Here is an 18,780-nt window from a genome sequence, read left to right as displayed (position 1 = left end):
AAAAAAAAAAAAAAAAAAAAAAAAAAAAAAAAAAAAAAAAAACAACTTTGGACTTAAAACACACAATCCAAATTTTGACAAGTTCTGTGCTCTAAAAGAAACCTTATCTTTAAGCAAACACTCATCAATATTCTGAGTAATGATCTCATTTTTTAAAAAGTTCGATGAGGAAATTGTACTTTTCCTAGCTAGCTTCACTGGCTTTGAAAGGGAAAAATCCCCATGTTTCTAATCAGAGTAGCAAAATCAGCAGACTTGGGACAATTTTGGTCACTTCAAGGTAGATTATAACCTGCTTGATGCTGCTGTCTCATAAATATGCCCCACCCCACCCTCCTTTTTAAAATCCTTGCTGCTTCTGGCCACCTTGTCTACCAAACAGTATTGTTCTCCTTTCTTTCTGGTGCCCGTGTTTACTTTTGCTCTCTGCTTGCTTACATTTATAATCTTTGCTTCTTAGGTTACATAGAACGCAGGGGCAAAACCTAAAGTTCACCCTGATTCAGGCAGCTCGCCAAAAGCTGGGGTCTTGGCACAGAGAGGGAAGTCCAGAACACCTACTTGCCTTGGCAGAAGCGGGTGTCTGTCTTGGGAAACTTGCTGTAACCTCCGTAAGCAAGAGGGCCTCAAACTTGCCACCTCGAAGTATACCTTCTGGCTTTTCGTTTTCAGACGTTTTTCAGAAAACCTTTGTGTGTTAGATACATTGGATTAAATGCTTCATGCAGGTGACATCAAGAATTCCTGGGGTTAGAAGAGGAAGTTCTCCTTGGGTGTGGGTTTTGGCTCGGCAGATCTGGAAGTCCTTTGACCCACAGCTCACTGCAGGGCAACTCACTTTCACCCGAATGACAGGAGAGTACAAACAGGTTGGAAGCAAGGAAGGAAACCTTACGATGGCACTCTCACCACGAGCCCGCCAGTATGTTTCCTTGTCTCACTGGTGCTTTCCGCATCCGAGGGTCGTGGGGAAGTTGTTTGTTCCTGTCAGGACTGTTAAGTGGCACTGCTGGCACTTGGGTCCCAGTCTGTTTCCAGGCCTGTCTTCCCACCCACTGAGCTGCCTCCCGTTTCCCAGCTGGGTCTTAAACATGTACATCAGTGTCTTCTACCTTGGATGTACCCACAAGGTTATCCAGTATTTTCTGATCCTTCTGATTTTACCCCATGTCTTTAAAAACTAAGACACACTGGGGCGCCTGGGTGGCTCAGTCGGTTGAGCATCCGACTTCGGCTCAGGTCATCATCTCACGGATCGTGAGTTCGAGCCCCGTGTCGGGCTCTGTGCTGACACCTCGGGGCCTGGAGCCTGCTTCGGATTCTGTGTCTCCCTCTCTCTCTGCTCCTTCCCTGCTCACGCTCTGTCTCTCTCTCTCTCAAAAATAAAATAAAGCTTAAAAACAATTAAAAAAAAACAAAAACAAAACTAAGACACAGACTTTCCTCAGTACAGCTCAGATTTCTGAGCCGTATGTTAGGGTACTTGCAAACAGTAATTTCGCACAGCAGAAAGGCATTGGCTTCGGAGCACACCTTCACTGCGGGACCCGCTTAGGGAAGAGATGACCCCCCTCTTCCACTGTCCACTGGCTGCCCAGCTGTACATAACTCAGCCACGTGCCCGGTGCTCGGCTTTCCCGAGTGCACCGTGGACTTGCGACAACCGGAGGGATGTGCATGAACTGAGGAGGAATAAAAGCACTTCATCTTAGAGTAATTCGTTGCACGATGGAAGTCTTTTAAGCAGTACGCCACCCCTCTTCAAACAGCGGGTTGCTAGGGAAAAAAAAAAAAAAACCAACCTGAACTAAAGTCTCTTTTCCAAAGGACAGAAGTGTCGCCTTTCCGCCCTGTCACGGGGAATGGGACCCTCCGGGCCTCCTATAGCTGATTTTGCCCAAGGGCCAGGTGGCTCGCCTGCAGATATCTTGCTTCCCCCTCAGTTTCTGGGCCAGCTCCTCAGGTGGAACACGTCCGTGCAGTTCAGTGAGGCATGCCCCAGAGGTGACTTTGCCAGTCACGAACATTTTACAAAATATGTACACGGGAGAATGTGCTTGACAAACATTTCTTGAGTAGCTCATATATATTGGACGCTGTGCCAGGCGTGGGGGGTATAGAAAGGTAGCTGAGGTGGGAGCTTGCCTTCGAGGAATTTTCTGTCTAGTGGGAGAGACCATTTGAGCAAGGTGTTGAGTGCAGTGGTGGAGGTGTGCACACAGGGCTCTCCAGAGTCGTACCGCAGCAAGCGGGTCCTGAAGGAGACCTGGCCCGTCCAGGCGAGGAGCACCAGTGAGCGACGCTGAGGAGGAACGGAGGGGCTAGCCAGGGGCTCCGCAAAAGGGCCGGCGGGGCATGTGCAGGGCCTGCCCTCAGCTCAGTGTGACCAGGGCACGGGGAGAGGGAGGGCAAAACCACAGCTGGACACAGGCAGGAGCCAGGCCATGCTGGCCTTCCACACCGTATCAACAAATGTGAGCCTGGTTCCAGGATAGCTGTTTAGAGGGATTCTTGGCGAGGGCAGACCCACTTGATGTGGGCACTAGACTGGGTCGGAGGGGTCCCCTGGAGGGAGCTCTGCTCTCTGGCAGACTCAGAACTCCCTGGTTCTCCGCTGTGTCTCCCTGTGACCCCTTACCAGCAATCCTTTATTTGTATGTTCTCTCTCTTACTCCAAAATCCACCAAAGTTGGTATTTTTTAAATCCCTATCTTAAAAAATTTTTTTAATGTTTTTATTTATTTTTGAGGGAGAGAGAGACAGGGAATGAGTGGGGGAACAGCAGAGAGAGAGGGAGACACAGAATCCGAAACAGGTTCCAGGCTCCGAGCTGGCAGCACAGGGCCCAACGTGGGGCTCGAACCGACGAGTCATGAAATCATGACCCAGGCCGAAGTCGGATGCCCAACCTACTGAGCCACCCAGGCGCCCCTTAATTCCCTAGTTTAAAAATCGAGGTTCAGACCGATTGAGTGTCTTGCCAGAGGATTGAACTCCGATTTGTCTGTGCCCGTGCAACTTGGAGCTGCCTTTCTTGGGGTGAAAGGTTAAAGGTTATGCATGCACACCAGGGCCAAACAGTACTCTGCTTTTAGGGGACCTGTGTGGAAAAAGCTGCACTTTGCAGCAGATTGAGTTGGCAAGAAAAAAAATCACAGTGAGTTTTCTTTAAGTAGCCTCATTCTTGTGTGTATGTGAAGTGGAGGGCGATGCCATCAGTGGGACTAAGGTCATGCTTGCTGCCTGGCTGACCCCAACCACCCACTTTCTGTGGAGGAGGCAGAGACAGGGAGGGCTGGCTTCGCATGGCCAAGGGCCCTTGAGCTGGAGGAACCCCCGAAGAACACCTGGGAAGCCTTGTGCAGACATTCATTCTGCGTCCCGCCCCTCATCAGCTTCCTTTCATCTAACCCCGGCCAACTGCAGACACTCCTCAGCTCCCCGCCATCCGCCCCCACCTGCTTCTGGGCTTGGTTCCCCACTTCCTGGGGCTTTGCACGCTCTGCACAGACCAGCCCATCCTGCCCAGCACCGTGAGGACGGGGTCCGGGCCCACCCATTGTCCTCACTCCTGTGGCCTGCCCTGAGCTCAGTCCCTGACACACAGGAGTGAATGAGTGTGTGCGTGTTGTACACAACAAGGCAGGGCCAGTCGTGGTATGAAAGAAAAATTGCTCTTACGGGCTTACCAAGAATAGGATTCTTTGAAAGTAAAATGACCTCTCTGCAGTGCTTTGCACCCAAGCCTGACTTTGCACGTATATAATAAGCGCAGACAAATCTTGGATGTTCTTGACCCCTGTCTTCTCTCGTGTACGTAGTATTTACTCTTGAACCATGCTGATCGTGGTCCCCATTTTGACTCTCGGAAGGATTAATCCATAATCCCGATGTATGCCCCCACAGGTGTATGCATTGTGTCCAAGAGCGCGCTGGTCAGGTGATGGGGATGTGAGCTTACTTAATGAGACCCCTAGACTGCGGTCAGTGCCTTAAGGAGATAGCAGGTCCTTCCAGGGAAACTTCAAGAGGCCTCTAACAAGAAATAGAGAACTTTGAGAGTTCAGGAAGGCAGGGCTTTAAGTAGGAACATTCCCCTCAGGCAGACAGAATGAAGTTCAGTCCATCTGTAAATGTTGAACACCTGGTAAATGCCCAGCCTTGCTGTGTACTTTGGGGTACAAAACAAGTGTGCCAGCCCGTCTGCTAGGCCTTGCAGCCTGTTTGGAAAGGAGACACATGTGGAAATGTTGGCAAGAATGTAAAGCAACTGACATGAGGTGCCAGCAATAGAGAAAAGCTCTACAAGTTGAGAAGAAGAGGTCATCCCGCTGTTCAAGGAGGGGACGTGGTCAGCCACGCTTGTGTGAGAGACAGCGAGTTTCCTAAATAGCAGAAGAGAGCTTATGGAATCAGTAGGCAGTAAGCAGAAATAGCAGCGATTATTATAATCATAGTAACGTTCTCAGCCAACACCCAGGGAGTGCAACTCCATGCCGGGGCTCAAATTCTGTCCCGGACGACGAAGGGCCGCCTGCTTCTGGGGTGCAGCACCCTGTCCTCCCTGCTCTCCGTGAACCAAGGGCTGAACTATGAACTTTCCCTGATCTCAAAAGCACACTTAAATTTTTATGAATCCGTTTTCCTTACCAGGAACATTACTATGGCAGTTTTCCATGGCAACTTTTCAATATAAAAAATACGAAGAGGAGAATAAAATTACCCATAATCTAACCCCCTGAGATAATGAGGGAACGTTTTGTGCGTTTCCTTCCAGGTTTTCCACCGCGTTAAATCCCAGTGTTGGGACATGAGCAGCCCAGGGAGAACCTCCAACTGTCAGTGCAGCATGACCAGCCTTAAAAATACCGGGCTTTTGTTTTACGTCTATTTGTATTTATTTTGAGAGAGACAGAGTGAGCAGGGGAGGGGCAGAGAGAGGGGGAGACAGAATCCCAAGCAGGCTCTGCACTGTCAGCACAGAGACCAGTGTGGGGCTCGACCTCACGCACTGTGAGATCATGACCTGAGCTGAAGTCAAGTGTCGGCTGCTTAACAGACTGAGCCACCCAGGTGCCCCAAATATAATGATTTTTAAGTGAGATGAATTCAGCTCCCTTGTGTTGGAAGGAATCCACTTTACCGTTCAGAGAGCAGAGCAGACACACGGACCTATGAGGCACACTCCGGGAAGTCAGTCCTGTTCACAGGGTGGCGTAGCCCCAGCTAAACTGAGCTGCGTCTTTTCCCAAAGCCATGACTGCAGAGCCCCAAGATCTGGCCCTGTCCCTCCTAGAGTGAGGGCACAGTGGTCAGGGCTCTACAGTGACCTCCTGCAGTCCATGTGTCCACCATATGGCTCAGGGTGCCCCTCTGTGTGTCCTGTCCTCCCTGGCTTGTATGCATGGATGTTTTAGCCCACCCTTGCACACATCTAAAAGATGCTTTCCAGGTAGTCTGTCTGCTGTTCTTGTTGGTCAGTCTGCTTCAATCACAAGAGCACTGGGGATATTGAGGCTTAAGCTGGTAACCTTGGTCTTGTTGCTGAGTTAAAGACAGCTGCCTTGTTTCAGTAGCAGAACACAAAACAGAGAAGAATCTGGGTGGAATGAACAGTCCAGGGCTGGCAGTCGGGAAAAAAGGATTAGATTTTCATTATATTTTATGAGAAAATGCATACACGGGGACGCCTGAGTGGCTCAGTCGGTTAAACCTCCGACTTCAGCTCAGGTCATGATCTCACATTTTGTGAGTTCGAGCCCCGCGTCGGGCTCTGTGCTGACAGCTCGGAGCCTGGAGCCTGCTTGGGGTTCTGTGTCTCCCTCTCTCTGTCCCTCCCCCACTCCTATTCTGCCTCTCTTTCTCTCTCTCAAAAATATATAAAAAATTTTTTTTTAATTCTAAAAAAAAAAATACGTACATGTTTACAGCCTGGTGTTTTTTGCTTATCATTTATATACATACCCCTGTGTCATGAATAGGAGTAACTATCGTTTACTGAACATGTAGTATATTTTGACACCACTTAACAAATGATTTCTGTGAGGTATCCCCATTTTACAGAAGAGGAGATGGGGGTTAGCACTTGCGAATGCCACGGCTGGCGTATGCTTCCAGCCCTCAAAGGCTGCAGCCTGCACTCTTTGATCCTTGCCGGGTTTTGCATTTAGCTTCTATCTTTATTACAGAGGCTCTTTTTGTGGCGCTTCTGGTGACCTGTAGCACAAGGACTCAGTGTATCCTAGTGCGCTGGGATCTCTTCACAGGTCAGAGGCCGCTCCTTTGGCTGTGAGGTGGCCATTTTGTGCACTTCCTTCAGAGTACAGGGTGTGGTGATACGGGCACGGAGGCTTTCCTTGGAAAAGCCTCTCCAACTGCTTTACGATTAGGTGCCTTCATGGAATCATAAGTCTTGAAGCCACTGATTTTTCTTCCCGGCTTCTCTCCAGTTACTTTAATTGCAGCTGTCCCCCGAGCTGCTGGAAAGCATTTATGTTTACTTCTTTTTTAGGTCCTAATCTTCTAGGACAGAGACTCTCAGATTTTCCCGTACGGGAGACCCTCTGAAGCGCTTACTAAGACAGCTTGCTGGGCTCTAGTCCCCAGTCTCTGATTCGGCGGGTCCACAGTGGGGCCAGGGAAGTTGCATTTCTAGCACGTTCTCAGGAATGTCGCTGCTGCTGCAGGGGAGGTAACACTTGGAGAACCGCTTCTCCGGGGCTTCTGGTGGAAGCCACATTCCTACCTTCCCATGCCCCCCATCCACTGGAGAATCACCCTCAAGACCACCTTGCTCTTAACTGTCTTGTACAGAATTAGCCCGAGGCGTTAGGTGACGTGTGTCCTCTGGCTCCCGAAGTTAGGCAGCAGATCGCTTGGTCTCCGGGAGCTCACTTGTTTGGGGGAACTGGTGTTTCAGGTGGTGAGAGCAGCCGAGGAGGCGGCATCCACGCTGGCCAGCTCCATCCACCCAGAGCAATGTATCAAAGTCCTCTGCCCCATCATCCAGACGGCCGACTACCCCATCAACCTCGCCGCCATCAAGATGCAGACCAAAGTCGTCGAGAGGATCGCCAAGGAGTCCTTGCTGCAGCTCCTTGCCGACATCATCCCGGGCTTGCTACAGGTGGGCCCCCTGGGCAGCTGGCCAGTGCCTGTCGTGCGGGGCTGTGAGGCCGGGAGCCGATGCTGCCCAACCTGGGTGCCTGGGGCTGTGCCCTCCTCACTCACTTGAGGGGCGGGTGGGAAAGGGCAGGCGCCAACCTGTTTCAGAAGCCGCGCAGCTGTGTGGCTCGGACACCTCAGGCCCTCTCTCTCTTGTTTTCTAACGCACCCTCCCCTGAATGTGGCCGAAGAGCTTCCCGGCAGCCTAGAGCTGTGGCTCCCAAAGTGAACTTTCTGTTTACCGTAAATATATTTTGGTCCTTTCATGGTTGTCGTTGTTCATGCCTTCAACAAACCCTTATTGCACATCTGTGGGCCCCAGCCCTGGGCAGGGTGGGCCATGGGAGTGCAAAGTCAGATAATGGTTCTTGCTCTGCTATCCAGCACATATTCATGGAGAGCCTTCTAAGTGCAAGGCACTGAGTTAGACTCAGGAAGATGTTTTGCTGCGCCACGGCATAACCCCAGGGGTGTTTCAACCTGCGTGGGGCACAGTACAGCTGTGCCGGCAGCCGGAGATGGGGCACCACCTGCCGAGTTACTGTAGGTGCGAGTGGGGGTTTCCTGGATCAGAGGCCAAGAGGTGATTTCACAGAAGAGCTGGTTTAGAGTTGGGCCCTGGAGGGAGAGAGCGACTTCAGTGGGGAAGGTGGAGAGAAATCAGCTTCACATTTAAGAAATGCTGCTGCTCACCGAGCGCTCGGCTTGGGAATTTAAGTACAGACTGTTGAGACTGGATTATTCCAGGCAGAGGAAAGAGCAAGCCTGAAGCATCCTCAGGGCTGTTTGGAGAGCAGCAGGCTGTCTCATTTGCGTGGGGCAGGGGCCAGGCCGACAGGTAGACGGAGGCCCGGATGTAGAGCGCACAGGTGTCAGGCTCCGGGCCCGGATGTCCCCCACCCGCTTTGGGTGGTACAGAGGTTCTGCCCACAAGAGCGAGGGAGGCAGTCCTCGTTTCTTGAAAGTTCTCATTTCACACAAGGTTTGCTTTGCCATTGGGAGGATATGAAAGAACCGAGCTGTTTTCCCCCTTAATTTCCTTTCCCATCTCCCTCCCTCTCCCTCTCTCTCTCTCTCTCTCTCTCTCTCTCTCTCACGCTCTCTCCCACGTGTCTTGCGTGGTGCTGCTGTGGCAGCTCGCGTTGAGCAGCACATAGTGCAGGGGAGGCCGCTGCTACTTGCCAGCCTCCCTTCTCCACCTGCAGGAACCAGTTCACTCTCGACACTGTTGAGTTTTGACCTCCCTGGAGCAAAAGCTCCCTGGGTCCAGTGGCCGGTCTCGGGTGTGTGGTGGTTGTTAGCGCCAAGTCCAGGGTTGAACTGTGAGGGTATTTGCGGAAACCTTGACGAGACATTGACCGTGAAGCAGATCTTTGATCTCATTTCCTTTTCGTGTCCCCTCTGCCTCTGTAGGGTTATGACAACACCGAAAGCAGTGTGCGTAAGGCCAGCGTGTTTTGCTTAGTGGCGATTTATTCCGTAATCGGAGAAGAGCTGAAACCTCACCTCGCACAGCTCACGGGGAGCAAGGTACGTATAGTGTTACACGGGCCGACGGCATGCCTGGGCTCTGCCAGCCGCCGAAAATCTGCTTGTCTGCAGCTCTGGCCTCCACACGGGCTGGGTCCCTCGTGGGCATCGACGCTGAGGACCGCGGGCTCTCCCCCTGGGCCTTGCTGACGTGCAGGCGCTGTTGTGCGCGCTCTGTGTGTGTCAATCCCTTCATTCGTGACGATGTCCCTGTGGGATGAGGACACTCATCCACATTCAGCTGCGCAGGGACACACAGAGCTCTCACGCCAGAAGCCAGGCCACGCTGCCTCTCCTGTTCCTTTCAGGGTGTTTTAGAATGGGAGGCAGAAAATGGGACAAGAGGCCTGTTGGCTCATTGCAGCTGAGAGTGGCCAGAGTGCTTACTGGTTTAAAAATAACCTTCAGTCTGATGAGCCTGCCGGGGGACAGCAGGTGGAGCTCTGGCAGGAGAGGCAAGGGCGGGAGCGGCTGCTTGACCGCTGGGGCCTTGCAGGCCTCTGGCCGGCTGTGTGACAAGGCAACCCCAGGGGCTGCCGGGGGGGAGTAGTGCGGCAACATGGAGTTCAAAATGCCCTGGTGGTGGTCTGGGTAAAAAAGCGTGAAGTTAGAGGTGCCTGACATGCTCCTTATGAAAGGAAGAATCAGCAAGTGAGGCCGCGTTTCTTTCCACATAGAGCTGTTCCTTTGGCACGGCCAGCGGGGCATCCTAGCCAGAGGCTTGCCTCCCCAGAGTTCTGGCAAAGCCAGAAGGGCATTCCCCGCTGTGCTGGCGGGGGCTGTCCTCGGCGTTGTAGGGGGATAAGCAGAACCCCTGACGGCCCTCTAGATTCCGGTAGCGCCCACCCCTCAGTCATGAGAGTCACCGTCAAGGCTGCGTGCAGCCAGATGACCCCTGGGGGGCAAATCACCGCTGGCCGAGAACCCCTGAGAAGTCAGCGGCTGGGTTGAAGGGTGGTTTGGGGGCTACTTCGCCTGACTGCATTTTCCCCTTCTCCTTTCCTTTTCTCATCACTGACCCCTTCCCCAGCCACGATCTGGAAACTCCCAAGCCGAGAGTCACCAGCAGTGTGCTAGGCCCGGAAGCTGCCCCTCTCTCCGGCCTCTATCTGGCTTTCTGTCGGTGGTTCCTGGCAGCAGTGAAAACTAGAAAACTATATTCACCAAGGGGATTCAATTTTTAAGGCTCATCCCCAGATAACAGACCCCGGTTTTGTCTGGCAGTTGCCCTGTGCCATCACCTCATTTGCCCCTTCTAGTCAGGGACTGAGAAGACGCAGGTGTTCCCTCATCCCTGTTGTGCAGCTGACCTGCTGCCGTTCCTCTCAGCTGTGGCCTTGGCTCTGGAGCCCACGTCCTGATCGGTCCGCTCAGAGGGCGTAGGGAGGCTGGGCCTCAACCCTTCTTCCTCGGTAGCCCGCTTCGTCCCGCTGCCCCAGTCCTTGGACGCGATAGCTCTGGTGTGTTAGCAGGACCTTCGGAGACTCGCATACACCTCTCTACCAGCAGACATCAGTGGCTGATGGACGTGGTGCCAAGACGGCCTCAGTTTCCTAGACCGGAAATAGACGGACTCCGGCTGTGGCTTCCCGTTGCTCTGTGTGACCCGGCCGATCAGAACACTCTTCTGTTGCTTAACAAGTGATACCAGGCTCTGCGGAGAAAGGCCTGATGCAGGGTCGTGGAAGGAATGCATGGGGGGCATTTGAGAGTGTCCCGTTGCCATGGCAGCAACACCAGTTTTGGGGTCAAACAACCTGCCTTCTGGTCTCTGCCCTCCACTTCCTAGTCGTGTGACCCTGAACAGGCTTTCTTTTCTTTCTCTCAGTTTTTAAAAAATTGTGGCAAAATACCCATCACATAAAATTTGCTGTCTTAACCATTTCTGAGTGTACCTTTCACTGGTGTTAATACATTCACATTGTTGTGGGACCATCCCCACCATCCGCCTCCAGAACTTTGCTCCTCGTGGAAAACCGAAACCCCACCCCCTTTAAGTAGTAATTCCTCAGAACTCCCTCCTCCCAGCCCCTGGCCACCACCATTCTACTTCAAGTCTCTGGATTTGACTCCCCGGGGGCCTCGTAAAAGTGACACCATTTGTCTTTTTTGTGACTGGCTTATTTCACTTAGAATGATGTCCTTGAGGTTCGTCCATGTCGTAGGTTTGTCCGAATTTCTTTCCTTTTTAAGGCTGAGTGCTACTCCGTTGTGCGTACGTACTGCAGTTTGCTTGTCCGTGTTTTGGTGACGGGCGCTTCTTTCCATCGTTGGCTGTTGTGAACAATGCTGCCTGTGAAGCTGTGTGTACAAGTGCATCTTTGAGACCCCGCTTTCGGTTCTTTTGTGTCTACGGCAGGACTGGAATTGCTGAATTCCATAGCTTTTCCGCGGTGGCTGTACCCTTTGACGTTCCCGCTGACAGCACCCGAGGGTTCCAGTCTCCACCTGCTCACCGACACTTACTGTTTTCTCTCTCTTTGACGGTAGCGGTCCTCATGGCTGATACGAGGTGGTTCCTCAGTGTAGTTTTGTTATGTGGGGCATCTTTTCACGTTGGCCAGTTGTGTATCTTCTTTGGAGAAATGTGTGTTCAAGTCCTTTGTCTATTTTTGAATTAGGTTTTTATTTTTTTAGTTGTTGAGTTTTAGAAGTTCTCCATATATCTTGGATATTAACCCCCTGTCTTTTGCTGCATAATTTTTTTTAACTTTCATGGAGTCTCTAGGAATTTGTCCATTTCATCTGGGTTACCTAATCTGTTGGTGTACATTTGCTCATAGTGGGTTTTTTTTTTTTAAGTTTAGTTATTTACTTTGATTTTTTTTAATGTTTATTTTTGAGAGAGACAAAGAGAGAGAGAGAGACAATGCGAGCAGGGGAGGGGCAGAGAGAGAAGAGAGACAGAACACAGAATCCAAAGCAGGCTCCAGGCTCCTTCCTATCAGCATAGAGCCCAATGTGGGGCTTGATCCCATGAACCGTGAGACCGTGACCTGAGCCGAAATCAAGAGCGGGACGCTTAACTGACTGAGCCACCCAGGTACCCCTCATGGTGTTCTCTTATAATCTTTTTTATTTCTGTAGAATCAGTAGTAATGTCCAAACATTCATCAATGCTTTTAGTAATTTGAGTCTTCTTTTTTCCTTAGGTAACTGAGTTAAAGATTTGTCGATTTTATTTATCGTTTCAAAGCACCAACTTTTGGTTTCCTTGGTTTTCTCTATTGCTTTTCTATTTCATTTATCACTGTCCTAATCTTTATTATTTCTTTCCTTCTGGGTTTAATTTGTTCTCTTTCTAGTGCAAGGCATAAAGTGAGGTGGTTGATACGGGCTCTTCCTTTTTTATTCTAAGCTACACGTTTCCTTCTTTGCGCTACGTTTGCTGCATCCCGTAAGTTTAGGTATGTTGTTTGCATTCTCCTCTGTCTCCAGATACTCTCTAATTCTCCGTGTGATTTCTTCTTCGACCCATGGGCTCTTGACCAGCGTGTTGCTCAGTTTCCACAAATTCGTGAATTTTTCCGTTTTCTTCCTGATACCAATTTTTAACTTCATCCAGTCGTCGTCAGAGAAGACACTCTGTATAATATCTATTTTTGTGAATCTGTTGAGACTTCATATGTGGCCTTATTTTAGTCTTTTCTGGAGCATGGGCCACATCCACTTAGGAAGAACGTGTATTCTGTTGTTGGGTAGTGTTTTGCTGTGACTGTTAGATCGAGCTGGTTTATTGTGGTGTGTTAGTTTTTGATGTCCTCGTCTTCTCTCTGGGTCTTCGGTCTATTAAGAACAGGGTACTGACGTCTCCACGTGAACCCCAGTTCTGTCAACATTTCCTTCTTCTATTTTGCTGGCGTGTTGTTATACACAGACGTGTCTGTGCTTGCATCTCCTTGGTGTATTGACCTTTTATTAATACATAATGACTTTCTTGCTGTCTTATAAACTTTTTGATTTGAAGTCTGTTTTGCCTGGGGCGCCTGGGTGGCTCAGTCGGTTAAGCATCCGACTTCAGCTCAGGTCACGATCTCGCAGTGCGTGGGTTCAAGCCCCACATCGGGCTCTGTGCTGATGGCTCAGAGCCTGGAGCCTGCTTCAGGTTCTGTGTCTCCCTCTCCTCTCTCTCTGCCCCGCCCCCACTCGCATTCTTTCGCTCCTTCTCTCTCTCTCTCTCTCCATCTCTCTCAAAAATAAACACTAAAAAGAAACAAATTTAAACTTTGTTTTACTCAGTGTAATTGGTACAGCCACCCTTACACCCTTGGTTACTGTTTGCGTGGAGTCTCTCTTTTCAGCCTTTCACCTTCAACCTCTTTGTGTCTTAGTAGACCTAAAGTGAGTAGTCTCTTGTAGACAGCGTAGTGTTGGAGCGTGTTTTCTTTACCCATCCTGCCAGTCTCTGTCTTGTGACTAGAGAGGCCCGCCATTTCCATTTGAAGAGACTGCTTGCCGCTAAGGAGAGACCGCCGTCACAAGCTGGGGTGTGTTTTCAGTATACCGTAGAGCTTTTCCTGTCCCTCATTTTTCTGCGGTGTTTGCTTTTTGTACTGAAATGTTTTAGTTCCCTCCTCATTTCCTTTCGTGTATATTCTGTAGCTGTTTTCTTAGTAGTTGCTGGGGGGATTACATTGGACATGCTAAGGTTATAACACTCTATAATTTGAATTTATACCAGCTTATGGAGCAAGCTTCTGAACCCCAGCCATTTCATTTGTAAGACAAGAGAGCCTGTTCTGCCTCCCTCAGAGGATTTTTGTGAGGCTCAAATATGATCGTTAGTAAAAGCTTCTTGTAAACTGTGAAACCACGGCCATGTCATTAACTCTGTTACCATCATTTCCTTGTACTTGTGCTTACATTCTGGACCACACTGGTGGATACGTCAGTGGTTTTGATCGCAAATAAGCATAACGGTGTTTGCACCTCATTTTGAACCAGGCTTTCACAGAAATATAACTGCCTTGTCTTGTAGAACGTTTTTTCTTCTTTAAAAAAAATCTTTGCTTCGACAAGTATGTGTTAGGAATACTTGCTTTCCTCACTGTACCTCTAAGACGTGTGGGAAAAGCAAAACTTCGTCCTGCCCTGGAGTGGCATGAAATGTGTCCGAGGACAGGACTGACCCACAAGGAAGCCTGCCCAGCAGCCCAGGAGGGCCCATTGCGTGGAACAGTCCCTTGGGACTGAATGGGGGTGGGGCTTGGCAGCACTGGGCTGAGCTGCAGAGGGAGGGAGGCGGGAGCAGACTGCAGGAGGGGACCGCCAGAAGAAGTGAGGAGGGGTGTTTGGAGGACATGTTTTCTGATGAGCTACGGAGGGCACGTGGACGTGGTTTCGGTCTTCGTTTTGCAGGAGGGGAAGCTGAGGCTCAGAAAATGTTTTGCCTGTAGTCACACAACTAGTTGGTGGTGGAGTTGGTTCTGGAACCGTGTGTGTGGCGATCCCAGGGATGGATCTCCCTTTGTGGGAAGACACACAACGCAAGTGTTTATTTCAGCCTGTATATCTACCTTTGGGTGAGCGGTCAGGGAGACTTGGCCTCTCTCAGGAGCTCTGTGCTGTTGCTGTTCCAGCCCCCACTGGAAGGTAGTTGGAGGGCCCGCTTTCCCATGCACCACACGCTGGGCCTCTCTTCCTGGGTCCCCCTGGAGACCAGCCTCTCCTCCCCTGGACTCAGCCTCGTTGTGGCCTGCTTAGAGCAAGGAAAGCAGGTAAAGAGCCGTGGATAGAAAATATTTCCCAGTCCCCTTCATCTTGCAAGTCGTGTGTTACGTGGACGTTTACGGGCATTCTGCTTCCACAAACACTTGTTTCTTTTGGTTCTTAGTATGAGCAGGCAAATTATCAACATAACGCATTATGATTTCAACAAGTATTTAAGAACGAGCACTTAAGAACCTACAGTGTTACACGGTGTTCTGCGTATCTGGAGGGTCCAGGGGGGCTTACGTTAAAAGCATGGGAGATCTCAGAAATGAAAGCCGCTTTCGTCGTGAAGCGCTGTGCCCATCCGAGGTGATGTGGCTTCACGACACGCCGTTGGCCTCAGTGAGCTCTCATCTTACGGGAAGGAGCAAGCAAGTGCACTGCCAACTCCAGCACGAGGCAGGTGCCCGAGCCACAGGAGCTGAAAGGAATGGGTGTGTCCCGATGAGCAGGTGGGGGGAAGGCCGTGGAGGCGGCCTTCTGGATAGGTCTCCGATGCCGCAGCACTTTGGTGGGCCCAGAAGGGGGAGGAGAGAGGTGTCCGTGTGGAGGGCACAGCTGCAGCCGAGGGGTGAAGGTCAGAAGACCTGACCTGTACCTTGCCTAGCGGATCTTGTCCCTGTGGAGCTGGGCTCACACCCTTCTTTCCCCGCCAGACCACGTGGAGCCACTGGCCGCAGTCGCCCCTTCACACAGCTGCTTCCAGGGAGCCCTTGTGCCCCCTGCTTAGAGTGCTTAGAGTGACACTTTCATTCTTTCTTGAGAACCCACTGCCCCTCCCCCCGCAGACTCTGACCACTCCCGTGGCCGTGGCCGTGGCCGTGGCCCTCCCCGCTGGCAGGTGTGCGCCGAATGCGTGGTGGGCACTCAGTGTTTGTGTCCTGAATTTCTCAACTAAGGGACGTGCTCTCTTCTGATTGTCACCTGGGGTTTTTCATCTCCTGCTCCCTGATTGCCTTCCTCCTGCTAATCTGTCACATCTTCTCTTTGCAGATGAAGCTACTCAACTTATACATAAAGAGGGCCCAAACCACAAACAGCAACAGCAGCTCCTCCTCCGACGTGTCCACACACAGCTAATGGCAGCGCCAGAGTCTCTTTCTGTCGCCCTAGAAGCAATCGGTGGTGCCTCTCAGAGACCTTCCCCGCCCCCCGCCCCCCCATCGGCTGCCCAGTCAGTACACGGAGGCCCGCAGATATTTATTACAATCAGTATTTTGGTCCCTTCCAGCTTTTGTGTAGAATCTTACTGGTATTGAATGTAAAGGAAGCAAGGCCTGTTTTGCAGTCTTCGTACGAAACAAGCGGAATAAGAAAAGAGCCATACTTACCCATGTCTTGTACAGCCTGCTGAGATCATAAAACCATGTGTGTGGGGTGCAGTTTTCGCAAATCAGAGCTCTCTAGCCAATACATGGTAGAAAGGAGCATTTTCTTTTAGTTAATAACATTGAGGAGGGTATGTTAATTTGTGTTTCTATCTCATCTTCGCTTACTTCTTCTGGACACGGCCTGTGACACCAGGAAAGGGTCGTACGTCCTTCAGTTGTATTGTGAGACCTACTAAGAACGTGAGTCAAATCCCGGCAAGAAACAAACAGAGGCCTGAAGACCGTCTTTTAACAAACACGTGGGATTTTGCTTGTACACTTTCTGGACTGGAGGCCCAGGGCCCCCTCCTCAGGCCCCTTCCAGGACGGGCTCCCAGTGCCTCTGAACCCTCCACTCGTGCTATCCCCACCCAGAGCTTCTACTCGAAAGAATTGTTTCTTCCGTTTAAATCCAAACAGAAAAGTCCAGGTAAATGTATAGCATCCCTTAGGGGGAGTGCCTAAAGTGGCATTTCGTGAAGCCTGGAAGATACAAGAGAAGGCGTGTGTGTGTGTGTGTGTGTGTTTATTCACTACGCAGATGTTGGGGAAACACTATGTTAACAGGGCCTCCCCTGTGGCCCTGCTTCTTGGTTGGGCTTTTCTGATTCAGCACCGTCTCCTCTCCTGTCCCCCAGCCTCCACCTCAGCTGCTCAGTTCGAAGTGTTCTGGCCAGTCTGATAAATGATAACTCTGCCACCCCAGTTTTGACTTCTTGGTTTCATTTGGGATTAGGATCGAAGGAAAATCTAGAGAGACCAGGTGTCAGAATCCTTTTTTTTTAATTTTATGGACGGAAGTACTTCCTTGATCATCTGTTGAAATAGTTGTTTGAGGAAAAAGTAATGGCGAGTGGCACATTGCGGGAAAATAGGATTTGAAACCCAGTTGTAATGTTTCTTCACTGAGAAATTACCAGAGAAACTACCCTTCCTAAACATTTTTCTTAAGGGTTTCACTCTCCAATAAAAGAGACTATAAAGATTTAGAGTCTGGTTAAAATAAGTTTTGAGTAAAATTCTTCAAGTGAAATGGAAATTCTTGTTGCAGTCATGAAGCCTTCTGTCCTCTCTAAATTGAACTGGGTTTTCCCTGAGGAAAATGCCTGTTCTGGTGTTACTTTGTAATGAGGTGTTTGCTGTTCTGATGCAGAACCCCCCTTTGCAGCCAGAAGCACCCAGAAGCAGAGACTGGGCGGTGGTCCCGCTGACACCTACAGACCGCCCCCCAATCTCTGACCCTCCCGCCTTGTTTGGAAGTTGCAACACTGTAGCACACACAACTCATTTTCACTCAGAAGGTATTTTTAGATACTTTATTTGGAAGTAGGCACTGAAAACAAAGGTCCAGGAACAGTGAAGCCAGGGTGCCTTCACTGAGAGAGAGAGAGAGAGAGAGAGCGCGCGAGTGTGTGTGTGTGTGTGTGTGTGTGTGTGTGTGTGTGTGTAGGGGGTATCTTGCACTTGGAGGGAAGTACCCCGCTGCTGCTGTTGAAGGAACTTCAGGGGTGCATTTTAAGTGGTTGAATATTATTGACTTATTTTTGGCTCAAAACATAGCAGGACCAGGCCTTACTTTCATTGATAAATGACGTTTGTTAATATCTCACTAATGGGATTTCCTTTTTACACTCAACAAGTGAGTCAGGGCACCTTTTGATTACTCCTCTGTTGTAGAAATGTGCGTTCTGTGCGTTCTGCTAGGTTATTTATGAGTTCTTGTATGCCTCATGCGTTTGGAAAGACCTTGCCCCTTGAACTCTGTGACTCCCTGCCTCATGCCCCCCCCCCCCCCCCCCCCGCTGGGAAGAAGCTTGAACATTGCCGAATGTCCTCATTGTACTCACAAAGGGCTAGCCTCGAATGTCACTTCCCTGACCTTCAATCTCCCCACCTAGAGAGGGATACAATCACAGGTCTCTTGGCCTCAATCAGAACTGCTGCCCACGCCGGCACCGCCACCGGGGAGACTCGCATGCCGCCGCCACCACCTCACCGGGAGGGAGCCGCGCCCACCGCTGCCCCCCGAGCCCCGACAGCTGCCTCGCCTTGCCGCCGCCTCCCTGCAGGGCTCCTGTTTGGACGAAACACTCAAAACTGCGAAACCGTGTTTGCCTCCCCTGTTTACCCGACAGTCCGGGGGCCCCCGAAGAGCCCCCCCCCCCCCCCCCACCCCCGTGCCCTCCCTCTGCAGGCCTCGGTGCGCCCCGCAGGCTGCAGTGGGCGCGGGCACGCAGCTTTGTTCAAGTTCGAGTCCACTGTGTGTGCTTCCGCGCGGGCCGCAGGCAGCCCAGGACGGCCTCTCTGTGGCTCCTCACTGGCTTGTCCTACCCTGCGCAGGTAATGCAACCAATTTTGGTCTCATCAGTCTGATTTTTTTCCCCTGCCGCCCTTTATTTATCGAGCATAATACTACACGTGAAAGAACAGCAAATAAGAACTTTGTAGAATCCCACCAGGACTTTGCTAACAATGATATTTGGAAAATAGAAAAAAAAAAAAAAAAAACGCTCTGAAAACTAGCAGCCACCAAAATAGCTTTGTTGGCACTGTGTTCACACGCATGGTCCCTACACCCCCAGGTTGGGTTTTTGGGTTTCGTTTTCGTTTTCGGGGGGCTTTTCATGTTACATCCATATCTGTATTTATATCTTATTTGTTTCACTCTCAAGTGTATCATGGCAAATGTACAGATTTTTTTTGTTAATAATGTGCTAGGATTTGCTAAAAAAGAAAACAACAAAAAAAAAAACCCTTTTGAGTTTGCCCTAGAATAAATGAATCTTAATTCAGTTTCTTGATGAGAGCAGTCTCTTTCCTCTCCGGGCCCTGTAGATAGCTTGCACCGTGTCCCAAAGCCAGAATGTGGCCACACTTGTGGGGACTTGGAGAGGATTCCATCAGGGGAGCTTCCTCTAACACACAAGTCACACTCCAGGGGGCGTGTCCCCCGCCCTGGGGGCTGTTGTGAGCAGGCTGGACCTCGGGGAAGGACATGGAGAGG

General features: G+C 50.6%; 1 protein-coding gene across 1 annotated transcript in view; it reads left to right on the top strand.

Moving 5' to 3' along the window:
* CLASP1 (cytoplasmic linker associated protein 1) overlaps positions 1 to 18,568 on the top strand; it is a 272,017-nt gene extending 253,449 nt beyond the window's left edge. Inside the window, exons 37-39 of the mRNA XM_049616225.1 lie at positions 6,920 to 7,126; positions 8,578 to 8,694; positions 15,400 to 18,568. Of these exons, the coding sequence (XP_049472182.1) occupies positions 6,920 to 7,126; positions 8,578 to 8,694; positions 15,400 to 15,486 (411 nt within the window). The 3' untranslated portion in view covers positions 15,487 to 18,568. The remainder of the gene's footprint in view (positions 1 to 6,919; positions 7,127 to 8,577; positions 8,695 to 15,399) is intronic.
* The last annotated feature ends 212 nt before the right edge of the window (positions 18,569 to 18,780 follow it).

The sequence above is a fragment of the Panthera uncia genome (assembly GCF_023721935.1).
Source record: "Panthera uncia isolate 11264 chromosome C1 unlocalized genomic scaffold, Puncia_PCG_1.0 HiC_scaffold_3, whole genome shotgun sequence".
In the NCBI taxonomy this organism is placed as follows: Eukaryota; Metazoa; Chordata; class Mammalia; order Carnivora; family Felidae; genus Panthera; species Panthera uncia.
Note: the sequence above shows the minus strand (reverse complement) of the source record. Positions and strands in the feature narration are given on the sequence as shown.